Below are 26,345 nucleotides of genomic sequence, written 5' to 3' on the forward strand. Positions count from 1 at the left end.
CTGACAGTATGGAGCCTGCTTGGGATTCTCTCTCTCTGCCCCTCTCTGCTCTCTCTCAAAGTAAATAAATAAGCTTTTAAATAAAAGAGTATAAGAAGACAAGTAATAAGATTTTGAACACAGGCCATATTTAAAAGCAAAGGACAAGATCACCTTAAAATACTCTGAAAGGAAACTGGCTGCGTAGTCTTGGGTAAGTTATGTAGTTTCTCAACTTTCTCATGTGTAGAATACCAATAATAATACTAAGACATCTCCTTTTCATACACCTATATACCCCAGAATTTGCTTATACTCTGGTTTAATTAACAAGGCTCTTACTAGTCTTGCATCCATAGGACCACACACAGCAAGTATGAACAATTTCCTCCCGTTCTGACCTTGGATGGTCCCATTCTTGCACAACCTTTGGGCCAGAGCCTGCTCCCTTGAGCCTGACCAGGCCCCTGGGGGTACAGTGATGCCTCACTGTGACTCTGAGTGAGATAGGGGGTGGTGATAAAAAGGACTGGGGTTTACTTTATAGGTAGCATGAGCCAGACCTCCTTACTGATGAGTCTGGGGCCTGGTGCACCCAAGTATTTCTCACCCCAGGACTCCTCTGACAGCCTATGGAACTCCCAAGACCCTGAGAGATGGGGTTCCCTCTGGGAAGAACGGTCTTGGCAGCAGTGCCTGGGGCTGACTCTACCATCCTCTGAACTGCCTGGATGCTCAGCCCATCTCTGCCCATCCTTTCTGTGATCCTCCATGAGGATCTGCACTTACTGCCTCCACATACCTGAAGCCACAATGCATACCTGGAGCTCTCTAAATACACTTTGTTTGGCTTCCAGGGAGTCACCCACCGCACTCTCTCCCCTCTCTCACTCGCTCTCCCTCTCACTCTCCCTCTGTCCCTCTCTTCCTCTCTTCCTCCCACCTGCACCAGGTCTTGGTCCTAGCCCATGGATGTCCCCCTTTAAAACAAAAAAAAGAAAGAAAAGTTTAATCTCGGTGTCACTTTTGTTCTGGTTTCCTAAAACACCAGCTAGTTGCCACTAGCACTATCCACCTAGGGTATGAGACTGCTGGATCTAAAAATAAGTCTGAATTTTAACATGCCAATGTTCTCTTACAATCAATGCCTATATCAGTAATAATCTATACAGGTCTATTCAAAAAGGACTGCCATTTAATGTGCACGCCCCTCCCTAATACAAGCATCCCCTCTCCGCTGCTTTTTTCCCACAGCATTTAATATCCCATGTGTGACATTTGTTCTAATGTTTATGCCCATCTTTAAGTAAAATGTAAGCTTTATGGGGCACCTGGGTGGCTCAGTCAGTTAAGCATCCGACTTTGGCTCAGGTCATGATCTCACAGCTTGTGAGTTCAAGCCCCACGTCGGGCTCTGTGCTGACGTCTCAGAGCCTGGAGCCTGCTTCAGATTCTGTCTCCGTCTCTCTCTCTGCACTTCTACCACTCACTCTGTCTCTCTGTCTCTGTCTCTGTCTCTGTCTCTCTCTCTCTCAAAAATAAGTAAAAACATTAAAAATTTAAAAAATAATTAAATAAAATGTAAGCTTTGTGCAGAAAAGTTTAATTTTGTTCAGTGCTATATTTCCAGTGACTAGAACATTGCCTGATATATATATAGTAAGTGCTCAGCAAGTGAATGGATGGATGGATGGACAGATGGAGGGATGGATGGACAGATGGGTGGGTGGGTGGATGGATGGATGGATGGATGGGTAGATGGGTAGATGGATTTATTTATCTACAACTAGCTATTTCTGAAGATATCTCAAAACCAAGGTTGCATCCACCAATAGGACATCTTTTTAACCAGTAAAGTCTCCATATCCTAAAGAAAATTCACTAAGCAAAAGAATTTTCTTAAAACATACTCTTTAAAATGTATATACCCTGGCACTTTTGCTTACCAGCAATGATGGAGAAAAGTACCTAAGTAGCAGTTGCCTCCCTACATTTAAAATTACAATGACTTATACTTCTCTTACTCGGCACCATTAGTTTCAGGAGAATACTCCTTTGTATATAATTTTACATCTACATGCGAGTGTTTTTCTTTCCACTATGCACTAAAATTTGCTGTAAAAATGTACATTAATTTAAGTGAATTCAGCAGAATGACTGGACTAGCAAAAGTAAAATTAATTATTCATGTCACCAGTATTTTAAAATGCAGAGTGGTTATCAGGAACACACATAATTATAAGTAATGCAATTATTTTTTATAATGAAGCCACAGCTGAGGTTAATTAATATTTTTAATAAAAAATAAAATTTTGTTCTTTGAAGTTACAAAATGTATTTTGTTAGGTTTAAATATTTTTCATGGAAATGTGTGTGTACTCTGCTTACATTTTTCAAACAAATAGTATTAATTTTTTATGAGCATCTCCAATGCTGCCAGGAAGCAACAGCAGTGTCCAATATATTCAAATACTCTTTTCTTGCTTGAACACTAATTGGGTTTCTTTTCAGAACATTCCATCGGAATCAAACCCTGTCAAATCAGTAGGACACTGCATATGTGAAATATATATGTTTCTGACAACCTATCAATGCTTTTAAATCCTAAACAGTTCTTTTTCTTGAGTGGGTTTGTTATGTCCACTCTGAAAAAAAGCCTAACTGGAACCACAGAATTGCTCCAATATATTTCACTCATATTTACTGATCCTGCCCTACTCTATAATTTCTTACTAGGAGTTGCAAGCTATAGTCCCTCCAGTCAAAAATCAGAATCTCTCAAAGCCTCGTTTTCTTTCCTTTCTCAAGGTTTTTTGAAATAAGATAAAAAGAAGATGAAAAAGGCTATGGACTCTTAAAACCAGGTACGGATACCAGAGTCAGTTGCTCCTCTGAATGTAAAAGAGGAGGCTTTGCTATTTATTATTCTTATGAAGCATGATTTTTTTGCAAAGATAGATTTTATATATCCTGTAAGAGGAGAATGCAATATACAGACCAAAATGGAATGCTTGTGAAACTCAAAAAGGGATACTGTTAATAATTACAGTGGTATACCAGATGTACACAGGAACTATACAGTCCTCCCCAGATGCACAGCCACCCTGTGTAAAAGTTAATGGTGAAATCTATGCTTTGTTAATCATCAGAAGACGTAATTAAGGGGTGCCTGGGTGGCTCAGTCGGTTGACCGTCCAACTTCAGCTCAAGTCATGATCTCCCAGTCCATGGGTTCGAGCCCTGCGTCAGGCTCTGGGCTGACAGCTCAGAGGCTGGAGCCTGCTTTGGATTCTGTGTCTCCCTCTCTCTCTGCCCCTCCCCTGTTCATGCTCTGTCTCTCTCTGTCTCAAAAATAAAAAAACATTAAATTTTTTTTTAAAAGAAGAGCAATTAAGAGTATCATCACTAGTATCACTGAAATTTTAGAGCTGAATACAATTCAAGAGATTCTTAGTTAACCTACTTAGAGAGGTAGTAAAGCCAGGGTGTAGCCATGGTAACCAACCTGCCCAAGCTACACAGCAAGGTAGGTGGTTGTGTTGAAAGTGGAATCCAGGTCTCATGATTTGCCGTGTTCCTTCTGTTCTCCTATATCCCCTCTAAGTAAAAGGCATTTCTATGGATCCATATTCACTACAGTGTGTATGTATACAGCTTGTAAAATAGTCTTGAAGAAAAGAACGAATAGACTGCAAAATGTGATACAAAGATTAGAACAGAATAAATGTCACAATTTTGATCTCAAAATGAATAGCAGTTTCACGTTCTTTTCTTTATGGACTGCATTCAAAGGGAACGAATATTGCCCTTTGCATGCTAGCTTACTTTTACTCGTTTACATAAAGCTACATATACGTCTTAAGACATTGCCACATTATTCAGAAAAGGAAACACTTAGAAGCCAAAAGTCTTGCATGACAATCCTTGTCCTAATCCCAAGAAGCTCCCAGCATCCTGAGAAATTTTACTAGCAATTATTTGCAAATATTTGCTTTCTGAGAGTAGCCTTATAGAAAGCGTCTTTATTATTATTTTTTTAATATGAAATTTATTGTCAAATTGGTTTCCATACAACACCCAGTGCTCCTCCCAACAGGTGCCCTCCTCAGTGCCCATCACCCACCTTTTTTTTTAAGATAAGCAGGACTTACAGAAACATTTAGATATTAATTTTGTGAACTTTATGTAGTGCACATAAAAAAGTACTATTATTATATTCACATTTTTTTAAAATGCCACTTAATCAAAAAGGGTTGGTAAATGTCCTCATTATTTCATGATATGAATCATGTCTTTCTAAAGTAAACATCAGTTTCAAATTTGATCATCACTCAGAGGAAAAACTTTTTTTAAAAGCATATTTACTTCTAAGTAGGAAAGTAAACAGGATCCTATTGGATGACATTTTGATGAGTACTATTTTATAAAAATTCTCTGACTCTGTAAAAAATGAAAATACATTTCTTCCCTACTACTTGCCCTGCAGGATGGCTGAATAAACCTCATCTCATCTATTTGAAGTGAATCCAATTTAATTTTTCTTGACCAAAAATCTGTTTCCATAGTTCTAAAACATGCAATCACCCCAAGGTACATTGCCATTGTAGCTTAAGTGGCTCAGTGTTATCACTGAAGAAAATATACTTTGATTGAGAAAACAGTCTGGTATGGCTTTTGAAAAATAAAATTACCCTTCTTGGTACACAATTTAGTAAGGCAGTTGATAAAAGCAGGCAGATATGGCCACTATGGACAGGATCTAAAGGAAGATGCTTCATCCAATTTACAAAAATGAGTCAAAGGTTATAGTCCAGGAATTAGCATTATAAATCACTCTCATTATTTAAACTTCTAGGGCTTTGACAATTCTAGTGAACAGTTTAAATTCTACATATAACAGTGATCTCTTCTTAATTGAAAGGCAATTGAAAAATCAATTATGAGGTAAAGAAAATTTGCAACAAATTACTGTGTTACTTAACAGTATATAATTTCCTTTCTTCCTTAGTAGTTTTTTTTCCCCATATGCACACCTTATTACCTGAAATCACATAGGTATCATTATAAAAGCTAATTTTAAAACCTATTGGTACAACCTAAAAACACTGCTGCAAAATTGAATATTTGTAGCATATTAATCTAAATTATTTAATTGCAGTTATTGGTCTGCTAAAAATCTAAAGATTTAAAATATCTATTTTTTAATGAACCTAGTAATCTTTTCTTTAAGTCAATACCTCCTCAAATGAACCAAATAATCACTAATTGATTAGATCATTTACTTCTATAAACCACTGCTGTCTTTAAACATGTAATAGTTTATAATAAAAGAAACATTTCATTGGAAATTAATGGGTAGTTAAGTGTTTTCCTTTTACATTAATTAATACTATAAAATGCATAACTTTTTATTTCCCTATTTCTAGGTATTTAGCTTGCAAATGCAATAGCTATTTTACATGTTTTCTTAAAAAACAGAATTTCTTAATAAAAACTAGTCACTAATTGATAAAATACATTTTAGAAAAGGCTGGTAAGTCTTTTCTTATTTTGGGATACATCGAGTTTACCTAGGAATTCAGGCATCAGTAATTTCTTTAATGATGAAATAAGACTACAAAGAAAAATCTCTGATACTTTTTTCCAACTCTGGTTATCCTAGAATGTCCTCTTATGAATTACTTTATATAAAAGAAACAGTCTAAAGGTCGCATTGTATTTCATTTTCCTATATCAAATTCACCTTACTAACTTGTTTCTTGGTTTTTTTTTTTAATGTTTATTTATTTATTTTGAGACTGAGAGTGTGTGCACACGTGAGCGGGGGAGGGGCAGAGAGGAGGAGAGATACAGAGAGAATCTGAAGCAGGCTCCAGGCTGTCAAATCTGTGAGATCATGACCCAAGCTGAAGTCAAGAGGTGGATGCTTAACTGAGCCACTTAGGTGCCCCAATAATTTGCTTATTGTTAAATAAATCATAAACCAACAATCACAATAACAAATCATTAATGAAGCATCAGTAAAGCATAACAAATGGAGCTGCTGGATATGTATAAATCTGTGTAAAGTTCTAAAGTCGTAAGTCTTTATTCAAGGGAATAAGTGTTATTATTAACAATCTTACAAACCTAAACAAGATAGAGAAAATCAACAGATAGATTATAATGTGAGCACACATTCTTACTGAAATGGATATTCCCTAAGGACAGGGGTTTCTGTTCATTGTTGCTCATGTCCCCCCTAGTGCCTAGGACAGTGTATGGCACATGGAGAATGATCAATAAATATATACTGATGAATGCCCTGTGTGACAGCTCATTGTACTTTGTGGTCAAATGCAAATAAAAAATAAAAGGAGAGAGAGAGAGACGAGACAGACAGAGAGAAAGTGCATATTGGCACATAATATGCAATACTACCTTTATGAATTTACAGAATTTATAAAGCTTTTATTATCTCTCTTCTCCTAATATATTTTCTCTCTTTCTATCCTGTTCTTCTTGCTCCTTCTACTGAAAGTAAAAATCAGAATCTATTTTCTTCTTTCCCCGGTAAACATATGTTAATTAGGAGACAGCGTGCTGATATGAACAGAATTCACTTTCTTCTACTCTCTTTCCAAATGTGACACTTAAGTGTATCTCAAACACGTGAAATAAAAGAAATGTAAAAATAATTGTTGTCATTCTTGTTTCTTTAGAATGAAGTTTTCTATAAAAGTTAGGATCATGTATTTAGAAAAGCTTTATATGGCATGTACAAGAGACACACATTCGCTATTAAAAACAAAACAGAAGGAAACAATTTAGGCCAAGTAGACACACAATTCTGAAAGAAATAACAACAGAATATACACAAACACTATAAATGTCAATAGGGATCTAGTAGCATTTAATAGCATTTTAGTAATATTCTTACAGCACTCTCTGAGGCAGGTAGATTTCTTTTCCTTAGTCTTCACTGATGTAATGCCAGTGGCTGATGCACAGTAGGCAATCACTAAGTATACCTTGATTGCATTAAGTTGTAAACGTTTAGCATTTAAAACTCTATTTTTCAAAAACTTTAGACATGAGACATAGGTTCATTGAAGTGGATTCTAGGTAAGGGCAGCTAACCACATATAATACAAAGTATGTTAGCCTAAGACAGTTTTTAAGTACCATATTTTGGGTCTTTGTCTTCAGATAAACTAACAGTGCATTTTTCTCATAGACAGTGTGGGGATCAAGGGCAGGTACAGTGATTATTCTGAATTAGAGTTACCTAGGGAACACCTAGCGCAAGAACACTAGGATGCCCCTTTGTCTTCAGAAAGCAGAAAATAAATCTTCCATACGAAAGGTGTCCTCTCTGTACCAGGAAGTAAAGAGACATCCATATCACCAGACATTGGGAATACAGAGCCAAGAAGGCTATATAAACAAACCTTGTTACTTTTACTAATTTATGACCCCAGTCCAAATCCCTTTAGAATTCCTTACTAATTGAAGCTCCCAAACTTAAGGGTTTCTTTTTTGCCCTGTAAATTTCTTACAGGTTTATGTTCCTTTGGCTAAAAAAGTATAAAAGCTGCCTGCCTTAGTCATTTATTTGGGTCTCAATTTTATTATTGAGACTGTGTACAAATAATTAAAGGGTTTTTTTTTCTCCTATGAATCTGCTTCATGTCAATTTCATTTTTTAGACCAGTCAGAAGAAACTTGAAGGGAAGGATGAAAATTTACCATGTCAACAACAGTGAAAGGGTAGCCTTATTATTCATCATGAGAATCAGAAGGCTATCAATTCAAAATTTTGACACTTTAAAATATAATAGAAGTTTTGTATGCGATTTCTCTTCGAATTTGCTTTATTTTATTTTGATGATGTCCTGAGCCTGAACAAACAAGGCCCTTCAAGTACTTCACTAATTTACTCGTTTATTAAACTTAAAAAGTGAAAACCCTGTGCAATTAGCAGACAATCCCCTCAGCTTGGGCTAGACTAAAGTTATTAATCAAGACTACCAGCTAGTAGCTAACAAACCAACACAAAGCAGTTTACAAAAATCGACAAATCTCAGATTAAAAGCCTATACACATTTCACATTCAAACTGAGTACATTATGCTAAGCAAGACTGAAAGACAGCCAAAGCACCCAAGGTCAGAAACAATCCCATTTTAGAAAAGACACCTATGCAGAAAAGCTTACTTTCATAACCAAAGTTCCCAGACAAAGGAATGAAATCCACATACTCACCTGGCTAATGGGTTCTTTTGTAGGGGGCTTTCCTCTTCTGGCTGTGCTAGTTGCTAGGGTTGTGGTGGTCTCCATAATTGATGTGGACATCTCTGACTGCATGGCAGTGGCTGTCGACTCAGTTGTCATTGAGGAAGGCACTTCACCAACAAGTCTCACATTTCCCACTATGGCGATGTTGGCATCATTTTCGGCTGCCATATTCAGAACTTTCAAGCCATTGTAGTAAAGCCCAGAGAGCTGGCCCTGGAAGGGCTGGCCCTGCTCTTTCCCGCCAATTATTATGGTTGCTTGGCTATTGAAGATTGTGAGCTGACGCCCTGTAAAAATAATATTACATACATGCAAAAATGTTGATTGTGAACTCTACATTCTACAAAGGATGATAAAACAGATCTTTCATGGGGTGGATAATGAGAGCAATAAACTATAAGAGAGGCATTTGACTCATAATTCATTGCTTATAAATGAGGTGTCCATGAAATGCATAATCATTGGCAAATACTTGTAAATTCTCAACTTATCATAAATGTAGTGTTTTTGCTAAAAGACCAATCAAAGATACATATTATAAATCAGTTTTTAGTGGATCCCTTTTCCCTTTTACATCAAGATCTTATACTGTTGGTCTCTTAAGTCTAAATTGTCAAATTAAAAAAAAATGTGAGATAGCTAATGTTTCAAGTATTTGTCATTCTAAAAATAACACTGGCATAAACTAAAGCAGCTAAATCTAATTTTAAATTTATGATAAAAATTTCATAGTTCATGTAATGGCCACATGTATCTATACACTAGTCTTCGAAAATGTTTATTTTTTGAAGATATAGTCCATTGTTATTTGAATTATTCTATTTTTCCGGCAATCACACTGAAAAGAAATGCATGGTTTACACTAAGCATGTCAGAGACAAAAAAAAAAAATCCAAAAATATTTTTCTGATTGGCTTTCAGCAAGTCTATTAAAACAAAACAAAATGAAAAAAAATAGCTTCAGATGTAAAAAGCGGCTTCAGGAATGATACACAAACCGATGGAGAAATCATGGCACATTTCCATCAAACAGCAATCCTCAGCAACAGTACCAATATCATCAAATTGAGTATCCGGTTTTAGCAGATTGCTCTCTGCTCATAAAAAGCATGCACACAACTTTAAGTTCAGTTTTAATTAGGGCTTGTTCTCAAATGCTCTTAGAAGGTTGCAAACGTTAAAGGGACTTCATTTTGACTGGCAATCCATATTGCCCACTATTTAAGATGCCTAGAGTTTAAACCAAGAGTTTTTTTGTTTTGGTTTTGTTTTTTGTTTTGTTTTTTTTTTTTCAGGACCATAATAAAGATATCAGAACTACATATATTTTAGTTAATAATTTAGAGGCTGGAACATGTAATATAATCTATGAATGATTTATCATTTTGGGTTAATTCTTGCTGTGAGTACCTTCATAGATTGAGTTAGTGGATTATATTTAACAGTCCCTTTAACCTTAAGTTAACAGGGTAAGATTATTAAACAGCTGGTACGTCTAAAAATGTATAGAAATTATTATACAAGGTATGCAAATATTACTATCTACATTTTACTGTTTTAAATTTGTTTTTAATTTAGTTTTACGGAAAATTTATTTTTTATGTTTATTAGTGTTACAATGAAGTACTACTTGGTTATGTTCAAATTATTTTTTTATTTGAAGTTTTAATCAATGTTTTTTACCTTTGTCGAGTAGCCATTCATCAACTACTCGACCAAGTCGATATGGAATTCGCTGTCTAGCAATCGCCAGGCGCTCGTTATCATTGTTTCCTTTAAAGTTTAAAGAGACATTTCATTGGTTAAAATCTGTAAGGTCAAAGGTTAAAAGTTAATACTTAAAGCTTGAGCTATACAGTTGCCACATGATTTTTTGAAATTTGGAATTTTAAAAAGTTCTACCTAGAACATTTCATGTTTCAGACTTGTCATTCATTCATTTATTTTATTTTAGCAAACAAAATTATTCCTATGTTAATTGAAAATTAGAAATCTGCATTTGAGCTAGGTTATTGAACTTATGTTATAGACAGACCCGAACAACCAATTTAAACAGCATATAATAGCTTTACAAAAAAATGACCATTGATCTCAGGGTTTTGTCTTTTTGATGTTTCTTATTAACTAGTTAAACATGTTCAGGTGAAACAGGTTTAAGTTTTCAAAATACATTCAACCTCTTATTCCAGATTAGAAATTTATGAACACCAAACTTAATACCATCTTTGGCACACTGATGAATCTAAAATAGGCCTAGAATACTTTATGTCCTATTCAGAAAATAGAAATTCTTATTCATCTCATTTAAGGAAACCACAAAGTCTGAATAGTTTTTGTATATTCCACACAAATTGATTTATCAATCACTTGGACATCACAAGGGAATACATCTTGCATCATCCAAATTTATTATAGGAAAAGGCTTTGACAAAAGTGACTTCATTTGAGTGTCCTTCAGTTCCACTTAAAGCTTAACATGCTGAAGTGTATAACATTTGAAAATAAAATGTTTTTTTTTTATTCTCAAGTATCTGCTTTTATTAAACTATTCTAAAGGCATGACAGTGTAAGGAACAAATACAAGCCACAAACAGTGGTTCCTACTCAAAGATTCAAACTACATGGGAGCCTCGCTTCTTTGAACAAAACATTATCTGATAGAAGCACAGTTTAAACTGACCTTGAATAATGCTTGCAAATAGATGAATGTACTCTTGATCTATAACGCACCTAGGAAGAATCCAAGCTGCCATCTCAGTGCTCAATTGTGAATACTGCAAGTTTTTCTATTCTGTGAAAATTAACTAACATGGAATTTGAGCTAAGATGTCTTGGCAAAAGCTCAGAGGAAAACTCAGAGGAGAAACAAACATTGAAAGGTAGTACTGCTGACAAGAAAGGAATGGAGCATTTTGCTCAAGAAAATAATAGATATACATTTTTCTCAGAATATTTGTAAGTGCGTCTTATACTATTTTTACTATATACTATACTTACCATAATAAACCCGCCATTATATTGGTCACACGCTTTTAGAGAACTAGAAAAGAACTATCATTTAGATCTTATCAATTTGTCCCTTGAATGTCTATTTGACTAAAATATTTCATGTATTAGTACTTAATTTAAAATGTAATATTAGTACTTAATTTAAAATTTACACCTGAAATTATGTTAACATTGTGTGTCAAATATACTCAACTTTTAAAAAAGAATGTAAACATCAAAGTGGTCCCAAATATAGTTTAATAAAAACATTGATATGTATTTCTTTATATTATGTAATCATTTAAAAAGTTATAAAATACGTTTTATTCTATGGGATATTTTTAGTATATTGATAATCTAGAAAAAAAAAGAAAATAACAACAACAACAAAAACAAGGATACAAATAGCTTAAATTCCAAGCCTATCTTTGTTTTAAAAGAGTGTACAATTAGGGTGCCTGGGTGGCTCAGTTGGTTTAGCGTCTGACTTTGGCTCAGGTTATGATCTCGGTCTGTGGGTTTGAGCCCTGCATCAGGCTCTGTGCTGACAGCTCAGAGCCTGGAGTCTGCTTCCGATACTGTATCTCCCTCTCTCTCTGCCCCTCCCCGGCTCGTGCTTTCTCTCACTCCCTCTCTCTCTCAAAAATAAATAAACATTAAAAAATTTTTTAAAAAAATAAAAATAAAAGAGTGTACAATTTGTGTTCTCGTCTGTGTGCTTACATACATGTGTATTTGGTAAAATACACTAAAACATGATATTGGTTATCTTAAGGCAGTGTGATGAATGATGAATATGTGTTTTTGGCTTATATGTGATTTATGTGATCAACACATTTTTATGTCCATAATTTGATAGGCAAACATGAAATACTTTTTCAAAAACACATATCCTTTACTCTATTAACTTCTTTGTCTGCGAACACTCATATATCAATTCACAGTTATAACTCTCCTGATGACTTTGTAATTAGGTGGTTCCTTATGCTGTTCTTCATGCCAGAGTGTTCCCATCATAAGAAATGATTCATTATTCCCTCAGACACCACCCAAATTTAGGCTCCAAATCACCTTTTGCCCAATTACTACTACAGGATATTAACAGACCCCTCTGCATCATCCCTGCAATTGCACCCATTCTCCACATGTCAGCTGAAATCTAAGCATTTCATTTGTCTGTTATAACCCTTACCATTGCCTTTAGTATAAAATCGCGAACCCCTGATGATATTTATGAGTACTTCCATGATCTAGTCCTTTACTACCTCCTGTTCCTCATCTCGTGACTGCTACTGCCTTGCCATCTTCTTTCCATCCTCATGAGATTTCTTTCAATTCTTCTAAGGCTCTCCTTTTTCCTCTAGGCTTTTGCACTTGTAGCTTCCTTTATTTGAAATACTCTTCCTCACTCTCACCCCATTTCCATTTTTCCTTAGCCAAACATGACTCATTAATGGAATCTTCTTGACAGAAGCATTATTTCCTCAGGAGGTGTTTCCTAGCTGTCATCAAGTTAGATCAGAACATTTGACTGCATGTTTCCCTAGCACCTGATACATGCCCTTTGGAAACAGGCACTGACCTTATAATTGCATATTCAATAAATATTTTCCTCTGAACTCTGAAGTTCCATCAGGTCAGGTATTGTGTGTGGTGTTAATTGTTGTATTCTTGGTGGAACACAATACCTATCATATAACTTCCTGTGAAATATCTGTAGATTGAGGTGGTGAAGGAAATCTTTTTTTTTCAATTCTCACAGCTTCCATGGAACCATTATCTCATCCTAGAGCCCAACAACATTCACAAGAAAAAGAAAGGAAATACTCTGCCCAGAGAATAAATCGCACATAGCTGAGCTTCCCTTTGACTTTCTAAATGAAATATCACATATTTCATTTATAATTTTATTTCTTTTAATGATGGTCACTGACTTGAACATCTATACAATCAGTTCATTATTTGCTTAATAATAACTGCTTCATGACACAAAGTAATTAATCGTAGTTATTATAATAAGGGAAGTAGAAAAGCCCTAAGTAAGACAGGTGGAGAGAACTAATAGCTTTGTATATTCTTTTTTGATAACTTAGAAAAAGAGCACATAAAAACACGTTAATGCATATATACACAGGTAAATGCAATTTGCTCTCATACCTTTGGCACTCAGAGCAATTATTATTATTGGATATAACATGATTTAAGTCAACAATAGCTTTTAAAGATCCTTGATGAGAGTCAGCTAAAACAATAAAAACACCATTATTTCCAATGAATAACAAAGGTCAACTAACAACAACAACAAAGAGAAAAATGAGTAGGCAGGTATAAATAGGTATAAAAAGATGTGATAATTTTTAAAAAGGTAGCCACATGAACAGGGTCATACAATCCCATCAACTATGACTATCAGATGCCTTCTAGTTCAGAGACTTTTTTTTTAAGAGAAATTTGACTTTGAAATCAAATGACAGACTTTAGTCTTTGTTGAAGTAATGGATGGGAAATCAGATGGTACTCATTTCAGTTCAATACACGATTTAAAGATAAATTTTTTTTAATGTTTATTTATTTTGAGAGAGAGAGAGAGGCAGAGGATGAGTGGGAGAGGAGCAGAGAGGGAGACACAGAATCTGAGACAGCCTCCGGGCTCTGTTCTGACAGCTCAGAACATGGGGCTCAAACCCACAAACTGTGAGATCATGACCTGAACCAAAGTTGGACGCTTGAAAAACTGAGCCACCCAGGCACCCTGTGTTCAGTATATGTTTACTTTAGTTTCCAGATTCTTTGTTCTTCTACTAGAATACAAGATTAATGACTTCTCGTGACAAAACTATATAATACACTATCAACCAAAGACAAATCTGAATAGAGTATTGTGATGATGTCTTTCTGACAGATGAGTTCCACTGGTATGAAATAGTTTAGATTATTTAGGTTCACCAGGAATAAGCCTACATTTTGCCTGCATCTCATGATTTTCATTAACAAGCTTCATATGAAAAGTCATTATTGAGGTATATTATTTTGAGAAATTGCTCAAAATGCATTTTATTTCTTCACAAATTCATAATGATATGTTATTTGCAAAACAATCTGTAATTTGGTATGACTGTGTTCGTTTTTAATCCTGGCCATAGTTTGATATACATCTAAACTTTGCATGTAGTATTTAAGGACATAAAACAACCAATTTGATTGGGAAAGGTCAAAGATAAATAGAGTTTCCAATGACCTGTTCTTTCCTATGGAAAGGGTTGGGATCTAATACCAAACATGTAGATGTGTAGAAACATTACATTGTCTCTCTGAGCATGGTCAAAGGAAGAGGCTTATAATGACAGGAGAGATTAAAAATCAGTGGAATGTACCTGACTACTCCAGTCAAGTCAAAGAGAATCTTTGGGGGAAGCTATTTTCATCTTTAAGTTTCCTAAATCAGAGGTAATGATATAGTAATAATGACCCACTTATAAAAGACCTATTCATTTTGGAATCATTAAAGAGTCCAAGAAGAATTAACTTTTTAAAAAGCATACAGATCAACAGAGCAATCTATTGAGACTATAAATTAGTTTATGATAACAGAACTTCTCATCGAATAGTTAAAACATACTTCCTTCACCCTAACTTCACCCTACCTTCTAAATGTAGAATGAGGTTTTCCTTTTATTTTTTTTTTCTTCCAGTGGATTTTATGTCGGTTAAATATGTTGGTGACCTCCACTGAAAATGTCACCAGTGACATTCATTTCTCTGATGAAGTAATTTCCAAGCAATGAAATAATATGTAAAACTTAGGTTTATTTTTCTTTGATTTGCAAAAGAATGCAGTGTTTTCTAATTAACTAATGTTTAATTGGACTGCAATTAATACAAACATTATATTAGTTTCAGGATTCAGTATTTTTGACAAAAGGTAGGCTTCCTACCACCAGAATCAATGTCTAGGTGCAAGCTCTATTTGGAATGGCCATTTAGATATAAAGTGCTAAATGTAATGGATATTTCAAACAAGGTTCCAGGGGTGAAGAATAAAAAGGAAAATCTGATCATTCAGACTTAGACTGCAACATTCTTTATTTTGATTGAATCCCAGATAGTTTCATTTTCTTATCTAACCAATAATACTTGGTCATATTATAGAATATTAATTTTGTATAAACCCTCAGACTTCAAGGAAACAAAATTAATTTCAAAGAATCAAGGTAAGCAGCAAGGAGTAATAAAATTCAAATCCTTGACTTGTAGCTAAATTTCATTGTGGGACTCCAAGAACAAAGAGAAATAAAATTATAATCATATTTTTATGACTACTGGTCAGTAGAGAAAAGCTATGTGAACTTTGCTAATACATAGTTTTTTTCCTCTCATTTTCATAAATCTTCACCTCTGATGTGTAATTTCTCCTCAGAAACAAAAGTGTCAGTTTCAGTATGACAAAGTAATATACTTGTGGAAAAAAAAATAAAAAGAAAGCAATGCTATGAACCCAACACTTGTCCAAAGTAATATGAAAGTAAAAACAAAGATACTTGCTTCTTCTGAAGACTTCTTTTTTTCCTGAGTTTTGAACTTTGGGAAAGGAAACACAAAAGCATTCTGAAAAGCTATATATACTTCCAGAGAAGAATAGGAGTTTGTTTTTAGACCTTTTGTTCTTAACTGAGAACATGCTATTGGATACGCCTAGACACACAAAGTAATGTAAACGTTTAACATAGTTATGTAAAATTACTCCAGTTTTAAAAGCAGCATTATCACATAATTTCCAACTAAATGCCTTATGTATCAAGGCTTTGCAAACCATTCTAATGCAGTAATACCTAACTTAGCTGGTAATGTTTCAAATAAGTAGATTCTGAACATCATAGATACTTTGAGGAACACACTTGTGAAAGAATGTAGCTATTCTAATGAAAATAGTTGTCTGTGTATTACATTGTTTGCTATATCATTAAGATATGTGCATAACAATATATGCATCAATTTGTCTCCTGCCTCCTCCAGCTTCATCTTGAACCACTTATTTCTAATTCTTTGAATTCTAGTCACTCTGCACTTCTTTCAATTCCTTTAGCAGAGCTAATTCTTTTTAAAGATGCCATTTTATCTGCTTTGCAAGCTTCCTGTATCTGTGTATCCTAACATACTCACCCACTCCCATCGTAAATACACATGTACACACACACACACACACACACACACACACACACACACACGTCTGGCCAACTGATTTTTCCCTTAAATATCAGCTTAGATGTTTCTCAAGGAAGCATTCCCTGTGCACCCCCTCCACCTAGTTAGCTTAGAGCTTTCCATTATGCATTGTTATAACACTTAGTAGCAGTATCTATAATCATGATGAAATTGATTCGAGATTTTAGATTCCTTGCAAGCAAAAGTTACATCCAGTACATCTGTTCACTGCTATATACCTTGTGCATAGCACATGCTGAGCACAAGGTAACAACTTGATAAATGATTCCTCAATGGAAAATGAATCCAGTAGGGGTATCTCTTGCATAGCCCTATGGTATTTGTTATTCAAGAACCAAAAATCAGTAAGGTTGTTAGTACACTGATGGTATATATATAATGACTCCCTAATCTTGTTCCTCTTTCATCAATCACGATTTTGACAATAGGCCAAAGGAAGTGTCTTACATAAAATGTTTTGTGCTTAAACATAAGCCAATGGCATGTAACTTGAAGTTGGGACCACTATGGTGCAAATATATTGGCAGAGAAATTAATACCAACTTTGGATCCTTTGTTTCTAATTGTAGGGATAGCTGATAGTTGATTTGATCATGAAGAAATTTCTGCAAGTATCTCCATTCTCTAATGAACCATATTGGAGAGACATAGTCTTAGACTCAATGAATCTTCAGAAATATGTATAATTTCCAAGAATATCTTTTTCTAGAGTGATTTTAGGTGGGTGATTTCTTGAAAATTAATTGAATTGTAGACTCCCCACCAACATTTTCCAAAGTCCATCAATAAATATAACAATTGGTTGCAAAGAAAATGTCTTTCCTTTAACCGAGGTAAAAATGACACAGAATTGGATCTCCACAACATCGGGTGGTAGAAATTATAGATCTTCTAGCCATGAGAGCAGACTAGATTCATGACTAATATAAAATAGTGATAGATTTAGATTGTCATCTGGACATTTAAGACCCCATGTAATTACAAACATATAACCACCAACATTTAAAAGTGCTTCTTTTCTGACAATAGGACTAAACAAACTAGTAAGCCTACAATTAAGGTTTATGTATTTTTATTTTATTTTATTATTTTTTTAATGTTTATTTTTGAGAGAGAGACAGAGCATGAGTGGGGGAGGAGCAGAGAAGAGAGGGAGACACAAAATCGAAAGCAGGCTCCAGGCTCTGAGCTGTCAGCACAGAGCCAGACATGGGGCTTGAACCCACGAACTGTGAGATCATGACCTGAGCCAAAGTCAAACGTTTAACCAACTGAGCCAACCAGGCGCCCCAAGTTTCATGTATTTTTAAAAACCCATTTTTTAAGTATGAAAGTGGTCTGTAGGTAAAGGAGTTAGAGAAAATACAAGACTATCTGAAAATAGGATAATAATGCATTGAGTGACTTTTATGTTTTATGTATGCATTGTGCTATTGACTCATATAGGCTATCTCATTTAGTCCTCATATTAAGTACATGTATCTTTTACTTTATAATTTTTTAAAATGTTTATTCATTTTTGAGAGTCAGAGGGAGACAGAGCACAAGCAGGGTAGGGGCAGAGAGAAAGATACAGAATCTGAAGCAGACTCCAGGCTCTGAGCTTTTGGTCCAGAGCCCAATGCGGGGCTCAAACCCATTAACTGTGAGATCATGATCTCAGCCAAAGTCAGATGCTCAACCGACTGAGCTACCCAGGTACCCCTATTTTACAGATTTAAAAAAATGAGGCTCAAATAGATGATGTAACTAGTGTTATGTCATACAAAATAGATGGAGGAACCATTTGAACCCAGGTATATTTGACTCCTAAGCTATTCCATGGAATAGTTATTTTTTATTTTTATTTTTAAGCATTTTTAGATGCTTAGAGATCGAGAGACAGAGCAAGCATGTGAGTGGGGGAGGGGCAGAGAGAGAGGGAGACAGGATTCAAAGGGGGCTCTGTGCTGACAGCAGAGAGCCTGATGCGGGGCTCAAACTCACAAACCGTGAGAAGACTGCCTGAGCCAAAGTCAGATGCTTAGCCAACTGAGCCACCCAGGTGCCTCAGAATAGTTATTAAAAAAAAAAAAGTCTGGGGCGCCTGGGTGGCTCAGTCGGTTAAGCATCCGACTTCAGCTCAGGTCACGATCTCGCGGTCCATGAGTTCGAGCCTCGCGTCGGGCTCTGGGCTGATGGCTCAGAGCCTGGAGCCTGCTTCCGGTTCTGTGTCTCCCTCTCTCTCTGCCCCTCCCCCGTTCATGCTCTGTCTCTCTCTGTCTCAAAAATAAATAAACGTTAGAAAAAAATTTAAAAAAAATAAATTAAAAAAAAAAAGTCTCAAGCAGCCTGAGAGGTAAAGGTCCAACATCTTCCTTTTAATCCTTTTGGCGCTCTCTTGTATAATGGAAAATGTCATGGTCCTGTTTATAAAGGTTCTGCCTTGTGAAGTTTGGCGTGAGATTGCCCTCTTGGGTGCACAAAATCAGTAATCTTCCAAAATCCTTGAGGATTTATCAGGAGGATATAATCTACTTTATAGATTAAGATAGTGAAGCAGGTAAATAAAGCAATCTAAGATCTACTACAAGTTGAGATTTCAGTGAGAAGCAGTATTTCATTTTCCTTTCATGAGGATGCCCTGCCACGCAAGCCACTTGAGACATAAAATACCCCAGGCATCCTTGATCTTAATCCCTTACGTATAAGAACAGCCCCAGGCATAACAATCCACCAAGTTCAAAGGTTTTTGATGTTTACCCTCTCAAGAGACAAGTTGGAAAAGGAGAGAGGGTCCTAGTCATGAATGAGAAGACCACTGTGTTTTGTTGGCTGTGGGAAGAGGGATGGGACTCTGCAACATGCTAAAGTGAATTTTGCTTAGACTTCATATTTCCTTCTTTTTTCTTCCCCGCTCACCTCTTATCTCTGATTCCCCTTGACACATCTCGAAGGACCCAGTGCTTAAAGGCCATTCATCAATAACCCAATGCATGTACCCACATTTACCATTCCTAGACATATCTCATTTATACAAAAGACTTCACCTTCCTTCTCTAGTTCCAATAGTTAAATGCCTTGCTTCATTAGTACAGTTTAGGTAAACATTAGGAAAGCAATCTGACTCAATGAAGTCAATACATAAGCACTGACTGTGTCAGGCATACATCAATCCATCACATAGATCCTGTTGTTAAAGAGCTTCCACTTTGGGGAGTCATGAGGGGCAGAGTGAGGAAAGTTAAATGAAAGGTCAGGATAATAGATAAATTGACATAGGTATCTAATTAACCACTATTTGAACTGTAGTTTCCACAGAAGTTCAGAGAGGACAATGGACTAGAAAGACGCAGAAGGTGTGACAGAACACAAAGGATTTTACCTATATCACAGTCTACATTTTATTGAAATAATAGCTAGATAAAAATGTGTTGTAGTGGGGATATCAATCCCAAAAGGTGGGTGATTGATTTTTCTTTTCAATGTCATAAAGCTATACACCTTTAAATCTATTTAAAAAAATTTTTTTTAACATTTATTTATTTTTGAGACAGAGAGAGAGCATGAACAGGGAGGGTCAGAGAGAGAGGGAGACACAGAATCCGAAACAGGCTCCAGGCTCTGAGCAGTCAGCACAGAGCCCGACGCGGGGCTTGAACTCACGGACCGCAAGATCATGACCTTGAGCCGAAGTCGGATCCCTAACCGACTGAGCCACCCAGGCGCCCCAGCTTTAAATCTATTTTTAATAAATATATTCTCTAGCAGAATATATTGAGTCTCAAACTAATTGTAAATACAAATGAAAATAGTTCAAATATTTCTACCATGTGAAGAATGTAATACACACAATGTTAAAACCACTAATAAAATATGATGAAAGTTGGCAAGAATTAGAGGGCAATATGCAAAAAAAATGAAAATATTTGGGTTAGGATGTCTCCATCCTATGGATGATCTTTTTATGGATAATCTTTTTCAAATTTTACTTTCATATTGATACTATGTTTACAGATATTTCAATTTTGCTCCCACCATTTCCTTACAAAATCAAAGCATCATTTTCTATAAATTAAATGCAGTATGTTAATGTACTGCTCTACAAAGAGAGGGTGGCACAACCCAAGTACCTCATCAGTCAGCCCACTTAAACAGCTGGAGAGAGCACAGACTGCTCAAGTAGGGCAATGTCTGTTCGAGACTAATGTTTCTGATGATACCCCAGCTCCTTTTCTATCCAGTTAAACCACAGCAGTCCTTTGTATCCAGTTAAACAATATCTTCCTGAGAGACTGCTATGAAGGCCATAGGCTGTCTACTGTAGAGTTCAACACTATTTTGAGGAAGAAATCAGAAGCTTAGTTCACATCTAACTGGGTTAAGAAATCTCTCTCTTTGTGCTCCCCGCCTCCCCCCCCCCCCGCTACGTTGAATTAAACTAAGTATGCCTTAAATTTTTTAAATTATTTGTTTAATTATTTGTTTGTTTTTGAGAGTGAGAGAGAAAGAGAGAGAGATACACGCAGGGGGAGGGGCAGACAGAGAGGGAGACACAGAATGTGAAGCAGGCTCCAGGCTCTGAGCAGTCAGCACAGAGCCTCACGCGGGGCTCAAACCCTTGAGCTGGGATATCATGACCTGAGCTGAAGTCAGACGCTAAATGAGCCACTCAGGTGCCCCCTAAGTATGCCTTTATATAAATATTTGTAGAAGCACTTGTTCTTATTAGCTACTTACATTCAAAAATTTTACTTTGGATATTGTTGTATCAGATTAATTAAAAGTAGAAGTAACCTTGTGATCTTGGATCTCATCGCCTATGGGGAATGAACAGTGATTTACATGCTCTCCCCTGTCTTTCTATGTTGTTGAGGTCCTAATGCAAAGAGCCTGGAGTATCATATCAAAAACTAGCAACAAGAAATAAAAAGCAACAGGGACAAGCAGATAACAAAATACAGAATGCACTCTGATAAATTAAAGGCCATACTCTGTTATCATGCATACTAAAGAGTTCTTTTGTGCTAGCTGTGTAGCATTTAAGACAGAAGAATAGTTTCACAGCTACAAAACCAGATAGGGCCACTGACAGACATCACTTGGTGATGAGCAAAAGAAAACTAAATGTAAGAACAATCCCACATTACCTTAAAAATGGCATTTTGCCATTTTCCAAGATATAAGTATCTTAAATACCTTGTAAATCATGTCAAAACATTTAAGGTTATCCACCCTGGTAAGAACTTACACATATATTTAAGCCTCCTTTCCCCAGTTCTTGATTTATGAGAATCAGAAAATTATGTGGTACAGCTTAATTTTCTACCTGCTTACACCAACCCTGATTTTTAATCGGTTCCTCTTAATATTTAGACTAATGTAAAGAAGAAGAAATAAGTAAATGTCTCATCTATAGTGTGATATGGACTATAAATGATAGTGAGGAAGTTCCTTACTCGCCAGTGAAGAAAGGTCTGATTACTATTGCATTCTAATCTCATTTTCAATGGACTTAAATCTCTCTCCTTCATTTGTAATTGGAATGCAGGAAGACTTTTTTTTTTTTTCAATTAAGAGATGGGATTTGTCAACTGTACACAAATTATTTAAGATTACATGCTCTGAAACTGAAAAGGACAGGCTGGAACACAGCTGTTGGTTGATTGCCAGCCTTCTTCAATCTTATACAATGTAAAAACTCTTAAATAAAATAATATTTTTATAGATAATTCAAATACTATTGAACTTAAAATCCTAAAATGGCTTACCCCTAATAAAAATGTGTTTTTCATACCAGCAATGATTTTTTTATAAGTAAGCCCATGTAGTCAGATTCATAGTGGAAGAAGAAACCTCAATGGTTAAGGATTACTGGACTCTGCTTTTTGGCTTTCCTAGTGATTAGCTTTGTAACATGGAACCAGAAACATGATAGTTTTGAACTTCAGTTTTCTCATCTGTAGTATAGGTATCTGTAAGGGTATCTGATGTAATTTATGTAAATCTCTTAGCACAATACCTGGCACAGAGTATTACACTCCATATATACTAGCAAAATATTGTGGTTGTGTCATTATTTGATGTCTGGCCTAACTTGACTAATAGGATGTATCTAGGAATACACAGATGGCAGAAATTGCTTCTCACTCATCTGAATATCAGGAAGGAGGTAGATGTGAGGAGTGGAAAATAAATCAATTTTGCTTTCTGAAGACAAATAAAGGAAATAGACGTATAAGTGTCTTCCACCCCAAAGATGCTTTGTATGAACCACTGCATTTTCTCCCAAGCAATGTCAGCTCTATCCTCAGAGATCTATGCATGGCTACCTAGAAGCCAAAGGGAACAAGTGAAGGGAGGTCAGTAACTTGAGGAAGCCACACAAAAAGAAAAAGCCAAAGGCACCTGTCCTAAAACAAAATGAAATTCAGGAGACCACCATCTGTTCTGTGCAGCAGGAGAGTGACAAAGCTGCTCCTGGAACAGGAAAACTTTAGATATCATTGAGTCTCAAAATGACATTTTAATCTGTATATTAATGCTTTAAAGAGATGCATTTCAAAAAATAATGTCTCAATCTCTTCTTTTTCCCCCATAAGGCTTACGGTAAAAAAAAAAAAAAAAAAAAAGGAGGGGGCTACAGCAGAAACTATAAACAGAAGTGGATACTGGGTAGTCTAAAGCAAGACAGTCCCATTATCTGTAAAATGAGGTTGGTAGACTGTATGACCTCTAATGTGGTCACCAATGCTAATGACTGATGATCCCATGCTGAAGGTAGGGTTGTCAAGAGGACACACGTTAGGCCATCTTGTTAACATACACTGTCTGTGGATTTGTATGAGGGAAGTAATTTTAGACCCACTGAAAAATAAGATATGACCAATGGTTCTAACTGTGCAAATATACTTAAAAGAGTGAAATTTTTAAAAATCTTTTTATTTTTTTTTACATTTATTTATTTTTGATAGGCAGAGAGAGACAGAGCACAAGTGGGGGAGGGGCAGAGAGAGAAGGAGACACAGAATCTGAAGCAGGCTCCAGGCTCTGAGCTGTCAGCACAGAGCCCCATGCGGGCCGGAACTCACAAACAGTGAGATCATGACCTGAGCCGAAGTCAAATGCTCAACCGACTGAGCCACCCAGGCACCCCAAAAGACTGAAATTTTTGATTTGGCATGTTTTTTTCACTTCTTTTTTTGTTAACTATCTCATAGTGCTTTGACAAATTTATGAAGACTTTGGGTCGTCATCTGTGGAGATCTTTATAATTAAACCATTACATTTTTCTGATATGTTTAATATGACAAACTTGTCTTCCTTCTTCTTTCAGCTATACAGACACACACACCTCTCACCATGTAGACATTCCTCTGGCTTCTCTCTCTACCCACCCGGTGAAGCATGTCACTGTTCTGACAGCCGTTTCAAGAGGAGAAAGGCAGGAACAGGTTAGGTTTTAGGAGATTTCTATTTTATAAAAAGTGGTTAAGAGGATGGGGGTGTGCTTCAGGATGCTCAGAAAGAGGTTTGTTTCCTCTTCATTTTAAAATCTTAGTAATGAAGCGGTAAGAAAGGACAATTTCAAGAGGGAATAAGGATTTCTTCAAATCAATGGCTGCTCTTTGCAAACCCATTCTGTCCAAAATTTATCTAAGTAAAATCTTTTCTTGGGTTTCTCAAACACCTGTGATCTGGGGAACTGTACTTTATGGGGCTGCTTCTGGTTCAGGAGACATCCTCATGAGAGCTCCCATATAATCAAGTCTGATAAGAGAAGACTTTGGCCGCCTGCAGGTGGCCTAAGTATAACTCCCAGCCTGGGTGGAGATCACCAATTAAGACCCACACATCCTAAAGAATGCAGTAGATACAGAGAAGAAATAGTACGCTGCATTTCTTAGAATGAGACTATGAATTTCCTTATTGCCTTCATTAATTCCCCTTAAATTTAAGCCACTGTGATTTTTAGTGGATCACTAAATACAGAATGGAGAGAATGATAAAATTACAAATAATGTCTCACCAAGTTGAAGCTGATACTCCATTAGAAAGGACGTTTGGAATTTGTCCACTTACATGTTCTTTTCTTTTCTTTTCATTATAATCTAGCACATCTATAGTTAGGCTGTGTCATTGCTAAATTAATTGGGTCATGTGACTCTAGCCTAATTAACATTTCATTTAAAATTTTTCCTAAAGTCTTTAAAATCCAACTGGCCTTGTGTTGACTTCAGCGGAAATAAACAGTTTGTTGGTATCCTCCACATGAGGACCCTTCAAATACTTTAAGATTGTTATGGGCTGAATTGTGCTTCTCACTCCCTGAAATTCATATGGTGAAGCTCTAACCCTCTGTGCCTCAGAACATAACTGTATTTGGAGATAGGTCCTTTGAAGAGAAGATTCAGCTATATTGACATCCTTAGGGTAGGCCCTAATCCGATCTAACCAGTGTCTTTACAAGAAGAGGTAATTTGCACACACACACAAAGACAGGAGGGACATGTGCCCAGAGAGAAAAGTCCATGTGAAAACACAGAGAGAAGGTGGCCATCTGCAAGCTAAGGAGCTAGGTCTCAAAGGAAATCAACCCTGCCAACACCTTGACTTTGGACTTCTGGCCTACAGAGCAACGACAAAATAAATACCTGTTTAAGTCATCTAGTCTATGGTATTTTGTTATGGAGGCCCTTGTGAACTAATGGAGAGATAATTTAAAACTATTTAAAGTTATATACCTTTGACCTAATCACAGATCTTTGGTACTAAGCATATATGATAACATTTTGGTATAATTGCTAAAAAAGTCTAGAAATGAGTACTCCTGGACTTGAATTTTAATAGAGTACCATGTTAATGTCAAAATTGTACCCATTTTAATTATAAATTTTGGCCGGAGAAAGCATTTCGTCCTTCTCTGGATTTGCTTTAAATTGTAACAGTCTGCACCACGATTCTGGTAGTTAGCACAGTTATAGAATGAAGTCCACCAGTTTACAGCTTGCATTATTTAAATTAGAAGATAATGATGAAATTGATTTCAGCATGAAATACATAAATATCAGCATGATACATACACACACACACACACACACACACACACACACATACCTATAAGTATAAATAGGTATAGATAAACATATAGTTCCATTATGTCTATAGAACAACTTTTGCAAAGGAACTATTTAACATTTCATATCATTAAATGAAATTTCTTAAACTAAAAAAAAAAAGTGATCCTACCACCCCCTTTACTTTGTGGCCCCCTGTAACATCATTAACACAGATGACTGCAATACTATTTAAAATATAGTGTTAAGTTTCTAATTTATTTTAAAAGTTTCACACACACAAAACACTGCATAAAATAAATTCCTACTTATGTTAATGATTATATAGGTGAGATTCTTTTACTAAAATATACTGATGTTTTCTTCAATTTTGTGACTATCACAAAGATCACAAAAAGTTTATTGTGCCCACTTCCAAAACTCTGAAAACAAATTCTAAGTCCCAAAAGGATAAGCCTACATTATTTACACAAATTTCTAGTCTTAAAAATTGCCTTAAGAATCTTTTTCAGTAAACACAAAAAATGATTCTGTGAGATCATAATTAGGTTTTGGGGGGCTTGCTAAATAGTCAACAACAGCTACAAAAATAGAAACTTTCACAGTTAACTTGAAATATTTATCATCTACTCCCAAATGGATGAGTGACTTATTCTGTTCTCTTTCTCTCTGGATGCTTATTAGTGGGTAATGACACCAATTCCAAGCCCAACTTCGATAAGGTATCCCTACCTCCCTGAAGCCACCCAGCAATACAGGTGAGCGCCTCCACTGAAAATACCCAAGGACAACTGGAGGCCTAGCAAAAAAGATGACTGCACAA

The 26,345-nt window shown here is 35.9% G+C and overlaps 1 protein-coding gene across 26 annotated transcripts in view; it reads right to left on the reverse strand.

Moving 5' to 3' along the window:
• The window catches only part of NRXN1 (neurexin 1), a 1,120,881-nt gene that overhangs the window by 125,766 nt on the left and 968,770 nt on the right, over window positions 1-26,345 (reverse strand). For 16 of the 26 annotated variants that reach the window (XM_053200575.1, XM_027072472.2, XM_053200578.1 and 13 more), the window contains 2 exons: window positions 9,939-10,028; window positions 8,223-8,542 (listed from right to left, as the gene is read on the reverse strand). In XM_053200575.1, the coding sequence (XP_053056550.1) occupies window positions 8,223-8,542; window positions 9,939-10,028 (410 nt within the window). The remainder of the gene's footprint in view (window positions 1-8,222; window positions 8,543-9,938; window positions 10,029-26,345) is intronic. The other 10 variants (XM_053200585.1, XM_053200584.1, XM_027072485.2 and 7 more) reach the window with 1 other exon arrangement.

This window comes from Acinonyx jubatus, chromosome A3 (genome assembly GCF_027475565.1).
Source record: "Acinonyx jubatus isolate Ajub_Pintada_27869175 chromosome A3, VMU_Ajub_asm_v1.0, whole genome shotgun sequence".
Classification (NCBI taxonomy): Eukaryota; Metazoa; Chordata; class Mammalia; order Carnivora; family Felidae; genus Acinonyx; species Acinonyx jubatus.